This window comes from Nanorana parkeri, unplaced genomic scaffold (assembly GCF_000935625.1).
Source record: "Nanorana parkeri isolate BGI_ZX_2015 unplaced genomic scaffold, ASM93562v1 scaffold84, whole genome shotgun sequence".
In the NCBI taxonomy this organism is placed as follows: Eukaryota; Metazoa; Chordata; class Amphibia; order Anura; family Dicroglossidae; genus Nanorana; species Nanorana parkeri.
The window spans coordinates 2,119,855-2,133,923 of record NW_017306352.1 but is presented as its reverse complement, the minus strand read 5'-3'; the positions used below and the strand labels follow the sequence as shown (position 1 = coordinate 2,133,923).

Sequence of the window (14,069 nt, the reverse complement as noted above, 5' to 3'; positions counted from 1 at the left end):
TAACACAAGGTACACTGCCCCTTGTAAAGAGACAGGCAGGTGCACAGCTTTCAGCAGTTGCATTCCCCGGCTTACTGCATTACCATGCTGGCACTCTGGACGTCCACCAGGCCCTGGGCTCTTGCAAAGGTTGCCTTGTGGATGATCCAACTCTAGGCCACCCTAACCTAAACTTTCCTAGAAACGTTAAACGGTAGGATACTAATTATAGGAATGTCAATATATAGTATAAAGGATTAAATAGGCGCCAAGTATGGCTACTTACACTATGCAACCCTCAATTAATCTCTATTTGTCTTCATCCTCTGAGCTGTACTTACACATGCACATCAGTGACTACAAATACTTCAGTAGAAAGTCCATCTAGAGACTCGGTGTGGGACATGGTGTGGGAGAGGCTATCCATATGCTGGAGGAAGCATATGATATATTGGCATGTATATGATATACCTATAGTGCTGAAGGAGGGGTGGTGGGTAAGAAAAGGATGAGTGCACCAAGTACATTTATCCTTTAACACTAATTTACCCTTTAAAGGAGAACTATGACTTAAGGGCAAATAAAAATACCCCTTACCTTGATTGTAGTAGCATCGTTCCTTTTTTCTAAAGACGCAGCACATCACAGATTTTACTTATTTAGCCTAAGGAATGCATTAATAAAGAAAAGATAGAACCCCATAGTTCTCCTTTAAGTCATTATTATTGCACTATGAACATGTATTAAAATAATAAATGTTAACGATTAACTAAATGAAAAACGATACATCAGTCTTTACAGTCAACTTGGGACCTCAAACATATTAGATGTGGTGACATGTTTTGCAGACATGCGTGTCATAGAGGTACATTGTTGCCAACAGTCCTGACCTGCAGATGGACACATATACCTGGCTTGTTGCACCTTCTGAATACATCCATTTTAGCACATGTGGTATCTCAGATGCCTTCAGTAATTGCAAAACAGCTGCCCAATATAGACATCAATAATGTAGCCACCTGACTCAAACCCAACCTCTATGAGTCAATGGGATCCCCCAACACTGGACTGAACCAAATTGCACTATTTATGTCAGCGGTGTTGGGATGAACCACTTAGGTGTCAAGCTGAAGATGGTCTCCCAGTTGGCCCTTAACTGACTCAGATCATGATTTCAGGAATAAATACTCTTTGGATTTAAACCAGACATCGTACTTCCACTTTAGCCCAGCATCTTGTTTATCCAAGCTTTATCCATTAATCTATTTTTCAGTACCTTTTCCTTAATTCTTCTCTGCAGTAGCATAACTTGTTCTATGCCAGCACTCTAAGTAGAAGTCTGTATTCTAGCTAATTCTGCAGTAATGCACTGAAATGTGTGACAGAGTGCATTCCTTGCATAAGTTCTGCTCTTGCTGCTTGCATTATGTCCCCAGGAACAGCTGTTACAGTATCTCCTTCAGCAAACAGCCACTTCTAACAATCAAGTGTTTACAGAACATATTATGGGTCAGCACAATGCGGAGATATATGCTATTTCCCCTTCTTCATCTCTTCTGAATGGCTGCTAGAAAAACTTTACCATAATTGTACAACTTTTAGGATCAAAGGCTTGCTGGCGGTGACGAATTGCAATAAAATGCTGGCTTAAAACTGAAATGTATTCTGTTAAAAATATGTGAGGACTTCCACCAGAATCTATTTGAAGAAAGTTATTAGATTGAAATGAAAACGGGCTAATTCCCACTCCTGATGCAGACGCATGCATTTTTCCAGCTACAGGCCAATATTTGTAGTCAGGCGGTTGTCTTTGTGACCTCCAAACATTTGGCTTTCAATGGAGAAATGTTTAATAAAAATTTCTTAGATCACTGATTTTAAATGCTCCAAGTGACTACCCATGCTTATCTTTTCATGTGATTCTTAATCACCCGCCGGTGTATGGTCAGAACGACTCCCACTTATCTTCTTTTCCAAACTTACTTCATATGTATAAAACAAGAACATATGTGGATGTCCTTTTACCGGATGGTGGGCATTTTGACTGTCAGTTTTCACTACAGAACCACTTTTAAAGGTAACTTAATATTAACTTTTCAAGCTTCATGAATACATTCCTAACATGTCAAAATATACAGAAACAGTGGGGGGAATTTAACAATACTGGAGCAGACGTAATCTGGAGCAGTTGTGCATGGCAACCAATTAGCTTCTAAGTTCAGTTAAGCTTGAAAATGAAAGAGAGAAGCTGATTGGGTACTATGGGCAGCTGTTTCACATTCTGTTTGCTCCAGTTTTGATAAATTCCCCTCAGTATCTTTTATCCAAAAAAGGAATACCTTCTATAATTAGTAGTGCTAGAGCTCTAGTCAAATGACTAGATACCTCCACTTTGCCAAGGTCTGGGAAAGAGACCTTGGGATGAGCAGATGAGCATTCTGAGAGAATGAGATGATAAGTCTGCTGCAGGTAGGAGGAAGAATTTCCCAAGTATTCCCTCCCACAGTGATCACTCACATGGACTACTGCAACATGGTAACTTTCCAGTAGCATAAATGCTGAGAGGCAGTAGCAGTGCGGGTTGATCTGAGACATCAAGTGTACATATCGCACCTAGAATTACTCAACTATGTCACGTCTGGACCAGCATCTGATATAAGGAAGTAGGTGCAGACCATGGACGATGTTTGATGGTGCGCAATATAAAGGTTAGATCTGGCCAATTTAAAGATAATAATGACCTTAATATGCCTACATTCCATGAGTCTGAGCTGGTGGCAGATTCCTGTTCGGGGGGGCTTTAGGAGAAAAAAATAGGAGTATTCTATGTGTGATACAATGTTACTTCTTTTGTACAGTGAAGACTTGCTTCATCCAAGACTGAATTTGGATACAACTCTCCAAATAAAGACAAGGCCTGGTTCACACCTGTACGTTTTGTAGCGCGTTCAACGCTCTACGAACGCTCTACAAAACGCTCAAACATGAAAATCCCATTGTTTTCTATGGGTATGGTTCACACCTTGCCGTATTTCAGCCCGTCTGAACGCGCTACAAAACGGCCTACGCCTGAAAAGGTACATGAGCTTCTTTGCAGCGTTTTTATCACGCGTTTCCATTGGGATACAGCCAAGTAGCCCTCGGAAACGCGCGTTTGTTGCGCGTTTTTTTACCGCAGATCTGGCTCTCTAATCGTGCGGCCGCTCACTCCTCAAGGGGTACTCGGGAGGCCCCAGCGTGCAGCCCTCTAACATACCTGATTAAAGGGCCGCATCTGCCTGCTCCAGCCAGCCCGGATCGCCTAAGTATACCCTTGAGAAGCGAGCGGCTGCGCTATTAGAGAGCCACATCTGTAGCGGTGCAGGTGGCAGAGAGGCGGTGGAGGGAGGGAACCATTGCACCTGCGGCCAGGGGCTTCATTTAGCGCATCAGCGTGGGAGACAGGAGGCTGGGCTTGTCTGGATCCAGGGATCTACTTAATTTTCTGGCAGTGCCCCTCCCGAGAATAGACTCTGGATCCGCCCCTGCTAGCATGTAGCATAAAACTTTAAATTGAAAACTTTAGTTAGCAGCAGGAGTAGAAAAGCTTGTCCCCTGCCAGTATGCTGTAGAAAAGGATCTCTCTGCATGGAAGCAGTGGTATATATGTAGAGGTCCAACTCACCCCCTGCTAAGTCAGAGCTAGAGCTCCCCAATCACCAAATATCATGTTCCCTGCTGCTGTAGAGCTATAGACCTGACTCTGCATGTGGTATGTCAGATCTGCACAGAGAGATCACTTCTTACAGCATCGCGGAAGGGGACAGGCTATTCTACTGAGGCTGTGGCTGCTCTTGGCAGAAAACACACTTTTTGTTTTTATGGACCCAAAATCGATATAGCTGATTTTATCTGAAGGTTTAATTTGGCTTTAAGAAAAGAAAAGAAAAAAAAAAACTACCAGAAACCTCTAACTAAATAAAAATGAAAGTTATGATAAAACAAGTCAATTAAAAAAACACAATATGGCAATGCACTTAAGAAAAGACCACTGCCCCTATATTCAATAACAAAGCAGTGATGGCTGCATGCTAACCTGCCATAAAGAAATATGGCCAATGTAAACTGCACTTACAAATACAGGGCCAATGCACTGTGTAGAATACCAGAAAAAGGCCTGTGGCTGTCACGGCTTCTGTGAAATTGATATTAATGGGAAGTCTGAGGTTCCTTTGACTGATATTTCAGCCATGCTAATGGATATTCCACAAAATGTAAATGATCCAAGTCTGCATTCAACCTGAACAGAGACAAAAGATACCAATTCCACAGCACAGATTTATGGGTATGGGCTCGCAGTAAGGAGCCAAGGAGTTTATAGTGGCACTACTACACTGTGTGAGCGCTATCCATTATCCTAGCATGAGCGATGGGGAGTGATGGGGGCCACGTTACCTGGGTAATGAACTGTACTGGCGCTGGGCTTGCTGGAAGCTGTCCCGTTCCTCCTGTCTTTGCCTCTGCATCTGAACTTCCACAGACACTGAATGCCGTCCGCTCTGATTATATGTTGTTGTATTTGGCTGGGGAGAAACAAGCAGGGTGAAAAGTGATTTTCGAGCAACATACAAGGACGTGGACAAGGTTGTTAGTCAGTACATCATGTGGATACAAGGCTGGACAATCTCTCTGAGCTGAGGACATTTTAACATTATGCTTGACAAGGAACGTCAAACAGTTTGACAAGTAAAAGATGGCTACTTTGGCAAGGCGTGCTCCTGACTGCTGTTATTTAGATTGGCTCAAAAAAGTAGGATGGATTGTAAACATTTCGTTTTCTGTGGAGTGCCAGAACGGAGTTCAGAACTTTGAGTGCTTGCAGTAATTACAATGGCATGAAAACTCCACTTCTCAAGTAGCTTTAAAACCCCCAGCTGAACAAGAGCCTCAAGGGTTTCACCAAATGAAACCACAGTATGTTAATAATTTAATGATCAAAACATTTATATTATGTGTTCCTATAAAGTGCGGACAAGTCTAAAACCTCTGACAGCTCAGGAGCCACATTCACACATAACGAGTGGAGTCACAGAAAGTGTAATAAAATCAACTTCATGCAAAGTCCATAAAGGACCACTGAGTCCAATGACGATAAAACTACAAGTTACTTATATTAAAGAGCTGCTAGTAATGATTACAATTAAGTACATAAAATATTTCACATCGGCAGGGAAAATCGCTGCTCTACATCAGGCGTCATGCTGGGCAGAAAAAAAAGAGACAGCAAAATGAAAGTTGGCAGGTTTCGCCCCAAAGGTTGCTCAACTGGAAATCAGTTGCCACTTACAGTATTGCTCCGACCTCAAATACTAGCTTCCTATAAAATATATGTATAGGCAAAATAATAAAAAATTAAACATATTCAATACATTCCTCAATACATGCGCATTTCTCCTTGTTTTGTGTCTTTAAAAATTCTACAAGCACAGCAAAAGATCTGGCAGAAATAGGGCAAGTTACTTCCTGTTTGAGCATATGTCGTGTAGTGTTATCATCCCTGCCCAGTTCTCCTTTGGTAGACTACAGAAAACCCGAATGTTATTCAGAATAGGAGAAGTGGAGTGGATCTGTACTCCAGCAGGGCATAGATGACAACAGCAGAAGTGTTATCGACTCAAACAGCAAGCTGGGAGCTCTGGCAGGAGTAACAGGTAGTTTTTGGTTTTTGCAGTGTTTTTAAATAGACAAATCATACAGAAACATACATGTATTGCAGAGCTGCCAGAGCATGCTCAGGCATACACTTTAACAACGTAAGGGCTATTAACATATTAGATGTGACCTGTAGAACTTCAGTTGAGCACACACAGGTGTTCTTGGTTTGTTCTACATTTACTTTCTTATTGCTTTGAATGGCATAAGGCAGATGTCTGTAAAAATATTGAGGCAAAAAGTATATAGATGCTTACATAACCTATAGTATACATATATATGACAATGAAATCCCTGACCCACATCATTGTTAAAGTTTCCTATTGGCGCACTGATAGAGAAAGAGGAAGTGGTATCCTTGTGAGGCTAATAAAATAATCAGTTGAGTTAACAGATCGTTTCTAGTTGGAAACTAACTATACTCTAAAAACAGAAACATATCCAATTCCCTTTAGAGTGCCACAAGGTCTGTCCATGGTGACAAAAAAAACAAACTTCTGATTGCCATTGTAAAAGACACATGATCCTCTTTAACAGCAAATGATACCCATACACCTGAAAAAACACAGTACTTCACATTTCTGGGTGTAATTATACAAATGGAAGTGATCAAACCAACATGGCAGCAGCTCTCCGCCCCATACCATGCACAGCTCTCTTCTGGTAGTAATTTGGGGGCTGTGAACCTGATGAAGAAACACACAAAATGACATATTCCAGTGGCAGTGTAAAAACTTACACATGACTTCAAAGAACATGTCCAGGAATTCCATAACAGTGATTATTGACTGTGTCCAACCAGCCAGGCTTGGGCAATATTGGCAATTTACCTTGCATGACCGAGCTATCAGGCTTTTGTATTGTAGCTGCGTTTGAGGATCACTTGAAGAGCTAAAATCACAGTTCATGTGGAATGAGCTGCTCCAAGGTACCTTAGACAACTAGCATACATTAGAAACTAAAAAGAGCACTGGTGAACATTGTTGGTCACAGGAGTCTAGAGCGAGTGAGGAGTTAGAGGAGGGTGCATCAAAAATATATTGGCTCAGTCTAAACCTCGGTAGTAGGAAAGACAGCAAAAGGCTCAGGAGGAAAAGCCACCTAACCACTAACTAAACCCACCAATTTTGCTGCCTGCCATACTGTCCCCCTGACCTTGTTGAGGACAGTCACCAAGCACCCAAATGCACCCACTGCAGAAAAACAGGGCATAAACATCTGCTCTTACCACGTTTCTATTCTTTTTTTTTTTTTAAACACAACATATTTGTTTCTACCCTAAAATGCATATTTTGTATGTCAGCAGCACCTAAAATTCAGAATTATAATTGCCAACATAGCTTTCAACTACCTAGCAGCTCTGCTAAATCTTTTCAATCTTTCTTTCTTGCGTGCTGTGTAATAGGCATTGAAAGTTTCTGCATAAACACAGATTATATAAATCTCTGAAAAACGCACAATGTCAGCAGAGCATTTACAAAGCAGCGCCGGGTCTAATTGGAAATATATAATTATATGATAGATTCAGTACAGGGAATTGAATTCAAACCATTGTGCATCAAAATTACAAGCCAGCAGCTCAATAGCTCAAGAGATGTCCTTGAATAAGTTTCTATCCTGCATTTGGAGGTTACCAAGGGGAACAGGCAACAATGTTATTTTTTTTTAAATAAAAGCAGGCAGCAATGGGTAGCAGATGTATTAATTCAGACATAATGTGAGACTTTTGTACTACCCCCTGTGCAGTACACAAGCACAGATTGAAAGTAATTCTCTGAAGGGCATTATGACTCGGCTAATGTATTGCAGGAGGCACACAAATGTATGACAGCGTGAGGAACTGACGGCTCTAAACTCAGATCTTCAAAGATCTGTCGCCTGAAAACGAACGGAAACCATTAAAATCCCAATATGTTACGTCTTCAAAGAAATTAAATCTTGAGGGTTCAGTTCTATTTCATAGCACAGTTACTTCATGAGAAAGACAATCATCAATATGCTCTACTAAAAATGTGAATTTTAACCATTTGTGTAATCTGTTTTACACAGTAAAAAAAAACGTAATTTGCTTTGGTAGCAACTGAACCTTCAGGCTTGGTTGACACCTAGGTGATTGCGGTTGTTGAGCTGTTTTCGCACGTTGTTTTTTTGCATAATTTTGCTCATAAAAACCGTGTGGTTCTCTATGCAGAGAGATGTCTATGGGACCAAACCCTCTCAACATCCGCCTGAAAATAGCTCCTGCATCTTTTTGCAGGAACGGCGATATCGCACATGGGACCAGCGCTTATGTGTGAGCTGTTGCCATTGGCATGTATGGGATTTTGTGTTTTGCGCATTATTGCGCGTCCGAATCCCTGCAATGAACCACCAGGTGTAAACCAGGTCTAAAATGACCTGTGGGGAAAAATTTAAATAGCAATTAATTGATTTACTTTTGCATACCTGAATGGCCCTTGCTACAGGGAAGGTCAGCAATCTACCTGGATAACATGGATGGCCGAATGTAATTGCAAGTCTTTTGGAAAGTAACACATTTTGCATATACATATTTCAGCTGTATTATGTGTTGGTGTTATGAACTTGGGCCCACCACATCGTGCACTTGATATAGTTTGATTATCTGTCCTCTGCCCCAGACTAGGGTTACAGCACATATGTTTGTCTGATGTCTTGCAAGACTCCAGTGGCAGTAAAGGAACACGAAACAGGGAAGTAAATTATCCTTTTCTCTGAATATGGCTGCTAAATAATACAATGTACCGTACACAGGGAAATTAGGAAAAAGTGGAAGCACAAAAGGACATGTGCCTAAATGCCACTCTCCCTAGCTGGACATACTTACCTTCACTTTGCTCTCTCTCAGCTTTAGCCCCAGGTAAGATCTAAGCAGCAAAAGCTTACTTGGGGTCTCTTCTCCTTGCTGTTCTTGACTTTATGTAGAGGCAAGGTTGTGACAGGTAAGTTAAGTATATAGGGAAGGCAGCGATTAAGTGAACCTGTTGCTTAGCCCTACATGGGCAAAATACAGGTTTATTTTAGGTCTTAAAAAGTCAGTCCACACAAAACTGGTGTCCAGGCTTTAGGAGATGCCAGAGAGTAAAAGTAAGGTCACAGCCTCTTAGATCTCATTGGTGCTCCAATTATGAGATCTATGGAACATAGGTTTCCAGGTCTGCACCTTCTCTGTATCTATAAAGTAATTGCAGATAATCTTGCAGATATTGAGAAGTAACATCATACTGCATGTGTTATAGCATGATGTGAAAGCCTTCAACATCGATGAGAGGAGAAACTATGGTGGAGAAATCTCACTTTTGAAGACATAGGTAGTCAATGGAAGACTCCAAACTCCTAATCATCTAAACTTAATCAACACTTTGGGTGGGCTGCCTCTTCTAGATGAACATAGCTGGTTAAATACCAAAATGATATGGATGGTACCGATGTACATATAAATTAATATTTTTTGTTTTTGTAGCTGGTTTCAGTACCAGTCTTTGTGATGCACAAAAGGGAGATAAAAGACCTTTAAAAGACAAACGACGCACTATATATCCGCCGAGCAGGATATTAACACCTGTTCATACAGTCACATCTGAGGTGCGGTCTACCTTTATATGCAAACTATATAATTACAATTGGATCTGGTTTGTGTTTTCACTCATCTGGCAGTAAAGCAGTTAAATATAACAAAGATAATATCTGTTTTAAACTTCTCTTTCAGCAGGCCTGCCATCTGCTCAGCACAAGTATTATTTGAAGTCTGAATGTTAAGTATGTAAATTATAATGCTTCAATTCTCCAACATGGTCCAGGAAAACAGACATCTGCTCAACAAGTATTAGGAGCTGGAAGCCGGATTGCCCCTTAAATACAGACCAACGAGGCTGAAGCTGCTAGCTTGTGATAGAATTCGTAGTGGGTATGGAGAAGCAGATTTGAAAAGGGTCAGGCCACGGTCAAACAAACTCTGTCAGCTTTTCACTGATTAGTCTAACAGTTTGTAATTGTGATATAATTCTGAGATTTGTGGTATAATTATCAGTACCACTCAGGTAGACTATGCCTGTGGAAGCACATAAAAATTAGGACTGTGGCCAGAGCAGGACCCGCTGTCAGTGACACACGATGGGAATTTTATCACTATCTGGGGCCTGTACAGGCCTGCAATTACAGCCTCTGACACAGGGAAGTCTACCAGCATGGTCTTTCTTCATGACTCTATGATGTCATGTGACCGAATGTGGAGAGTCACAAAAGGTGTGGATGTGGCAAAACGTAAAAGAGGTGTGTCACAATAAACCCATCCATTGAGAATAGGGATGGGCCGAGTGTTCGATTCGAACATGAGTTCGAATCGAACATCGGCAGTTCGAGCGCCACACTTTATGGGATGTTCGCGGTCTGTTCGACCGCGTACATTCCATAATACAAAATGCCCACTGAAGCTCTGATTGGGCAAAGTCTTGCACCTGACCACAGGTCAGGTGCAAGTTTGCCCAATCAGGGCTCAGCGGAGGAGTGGCCTGAAGGTATGGCTCCCAGCCTGCAGACGAAGTGGAGGCAGGGGGGCGGGGCAGAGGAGCCGCGGCCGGACTGAAGGAGAAAAGCCGACGGACCCCCGGGACAGCGAGCAGACGGACCAGGGGACCGAAGGCCGGGACAGCGAGTGGACGGACCAGGGGACCGGAGGCCGGGACATCAGCGGAGGTAAGGGGGCCAGTACACTGTATTTATTACATGTACCGGCAACTGTATGGGGGTCGAACATTCGACCCCCATACACTTGCATTGAGTTTGATTTCGTATTCGAACATTTCGGCCATTCGAATGTTGTAATACGAACCGAACAGGGGGGTGTTCGGCTCATACCTAATTGAGAACACCAACCTTTGACCATGCCACCAATCAATGCGGCATCATGGCACAAATTAGTACACTTCTTATAGTGAATATGCCCCTACCATGAAAGGGGGGAGTTAATTTTTTTGCACCCCTTGGCAAAAGCTCCCTGTCCGCTTCAATTCCAAGCACTTTTCACCTCCTAACAATGACCTAGCGGCTGGCAAAAAGTGCACCTCAATTATTAGAATATTTTGCAGAACAGAGAAACTCAATACACATTTTTAAGACCTGCCAAGGAACCAATAACCTTTGACAGCCAATTGAAAAACTACGAATGCTGTCTGACTTTAGGTATTAAACATTTAACTTTAATGCCCTCACTTGTCTAATAATTAGAATTAGCATCATATCAAATATTAAAAACATTTAATTATATAGCTCTATTACTAAAACATATGATGTAGAATTGCCTTTGTTTTACAAACTATAAAGGAAAGAAATTAATTAAATAATTAACCATCCAAAGCATTCATTCTTTGTACAAATCACAAGGAATTCTGCCTTATTATCTTAGAATGGCTACACATTTCACACCATCCCTAATCTGGTGACTGGCCTTTATTAAGAGGATCCACAGTCTCACAAAGTTCAGCTTTTTCTCAGGAAACTTTGCCATGAAAAATTGCATTTTTCACCCAAGTAAAAAAATCAAAACATACTACTTTAGGTGATATGTCCTAATAAATCTTAAAGTATAGATAAGATAGAGCCGCTACTGTGCTAGGTAAAGCCAGGAAACACATCTGATGGATTGCCCCAGCTATAAGGAGGCACATTTAGTAAAACATACTACATGTGTAATTAAGGAAACACATACTTTATCTTTGCTACAACAATAAAAAATGGCACATTGGTAGGTTTTATTGACCTGTAAGGCAGCAATGAACTGAAATGCCATGTGTAGTTTCAGTAACACATAGTTTCATGACATTCAGGTGATATAGGCCCCATGTGCCCTTAAAAATATTGGGCTTACATAAATTAGCAGGCTAGGAAAATGTGTGGTACTACACTGCTCGTGGTTACATAGGAGTCGCAGTGCATGTTTGGAAACATTTACTAAGCCCCGATTCTGGCAGTGTGCTATTTTTGTCCATACTCATCGAGATGATTTATGTATACTTAAAAGATGGTAAAAGATAGACACCATTATGCATGTGCAATCAAAATACTGCCTCTATAGCACATACAAACCTGAACCAGATTTTGGATCCCTGCCGTGTACCACCTTCAGTTACATATATACTGCTAATAAGAAAGGTATCATGTACACTTTAATATCCTATGAATGTTTAAAGGGCAACTCCAGAAAACAAATAATAGCAATAAGTGAACTGCTAATGCTGTCCATGAAAGTTTTGGACAAGTGTACAAATGTCTACCATTTAATACAGCAAACCTGGGGCACTAGGCTATACAATTTCCAACTCCAGCTGGGGAATTTGAGCTTTGGTCAGCTCCTCCTACATCTCCTGACTGGTCCTTGAGGACCCTCTTCTTATTAAGGGACTATTCAAGGAAGTCAGAGTTTGCACAAATTATCACCATAGGTTTCAGGGTACTGGGAAGCATTTCCTGCACCCCAACTCCAAGGCTATGGGGGAGGCTTCCCTTATCAGACTGCATTTAGCCACCTGAACAAAGGGAACTTCGAAACAGGAGAGGCTGAAACTGTGCGGCAGGCCAGAAGAAACCAGCAAGGTGAGGGCAAAAACTCCAACCTATTCTTAGTATAACCGGCTTGAGCAGTGAGGACAGAAAAAAGAATGGTGGCCTTGGGAGGCGGGCTTTAATTTATAGTATAACTGGTCCTGTGATTGGGCTGGGGGCGGAGCCATACCCGTTGTATGCTGCCATGTACGGTATCAGGAAAGTTAGCTGCAGGCATCTCTATATGCCTGCATTTAAAGGAGAACTATGAGATGAGTGATTTCCACTCATCTCATAGTTCTAGCCGACCTGTGACAATGAGACTGTCACAGGTCGGCTCAGTAGATCGGGAGGTGAGCGAACACATACCAGGTTCGCTCACCTCTCGATCCTGTCACGGCTCTCTGCCGTGACAGGGGGAGGGGCTGGATTCCCCTCTCCCCGCTCCGATCTGCCAGCGCTGACTGGCGGAACGGACGGGGGAGGGGGCGGGTACAGCTGGCTCTGCCTCTAGATAGGCAGAGCCAGCTGTCACTCACGCAGCTGGGCGGATCCTGTCATCTACGTTGGGATCCGCTCCGGCTGCGGCATCTCAGAGTATACCGCGAGCTGTAGCTCGCGGTATACTGAGCTTAGGGTAACGGGAGGACGCTAGTTTGTGTCCTCCCGTTACCCTAAGGAGAACTATGGGGAAAAACACTGACCCCATAGTTCTCCTTTAATCTCTACTCCATGTTTAGGTAGAATATAATTATGGTGGGTTTACTTTACCTTTCTCTTTGCAACAGACAGTAAGGAATTTACAGGGGTGTGTGAGCAATTGGTGTTCCTTGATCATGAGATTGCTGGCAACAAGAGGCATATGAAGCAGTGGGCTGACCAGGTGCACTACAGGTATACCTAGCTGAAAAAAGAACATGGGCCGTGTCCCTGTCTGCAATTCACGGATTAGTTTTCAATTCTGACTGTGGGTGTACCTGTAATACTGGTAAATAAACCTGGCACCCTGCCCAAACTATTATATTCCTTGCAAAACTATAAAGCCAAGGCTTGATTGAACACTTAATGTTATTCCACTGTGTAGCTTTTAACATGACCAACTCACAAATAAAACCAGCTAAAGGCAGCATTAATATCTGCAGCTCAGAGAGAAATCCCAAGGACATTCAGACACCAACACTGCCAATGCATTTCGCACAGATGTGTGCTGTGTGGTCACAGATTAACAGCTCCACAGAGTGCTCTGTCTGATAATGCCTAACACTTTGGAACCAAAAATTATTGCAACGCACATGAAAACAGCAGTACACAAACTAAGGTCCTGTATAATAGGTACACTTCCATCTTTATATAAGGACTCCGGTAAGTACTGTGTGAAACTAAAATGGCCACATTTCATAACACCATAAAATATAATCATGACTGTTTTTGTGAAAAAGTAAAATACCTCTAATTCTGTCAGATACTGTTAAAATGTAGCCACTGCCTCTAGAATACAGTAAAGTGAACCTGGATAAATTTGAAGAAGAGGTTTAAAGTAGGATCATTAGAGATGCCTACATGTACATTCACATCTATAAAGATGGGTAGTGATCTTCTTTAGATGTAGATCACTACCCATTAATTCATAATTGAGGATATAGTAAACATGCTATGTCCTCAATTATTTACAGACACTCAGCGATCACTGATCACAGACTGCCTGTACCCACTCTCCTTCCTGAGGAGGCTGAGCGATCGGTGCAGGGAGGAGAGCTCAATCTGACAGCTAACTCCTTCCCCACACCGCTGGCCAGCCTCCTGTGACAGCGCTGGCTGTCTTGCCCCCCCCCCCCCCCCCC

At 42.2% G+C, this 14,069-nt stretch overlaps 1 protein-coding gene across 6 annotated transcripts in view; it reads right to left on the bottom strand.

Moving 5' to 3' along the window:
- The window catches only part of PARD3 (par-3 family cell polarity regulator), a 535,067-nt gene that overhangs the window by 5,784 nt on the left and 515,214 nt on the right, over positions 1-14,069 (bottom strand). For all 6 annotated transcript variants that reach the window (XM_018552327.1, XM_018552326.1, XM_018552321.1 and 3 more), the window contains one exon: positions 4,414-4,541. In XM_018552327.1, the coding sequence (XP_018407829.1) occupies positions 4,414-4,541 (128 nt within the window). The remainder of the gene's footprint in view (positions 1-4,413; positions 4,542-14,069) is intronic.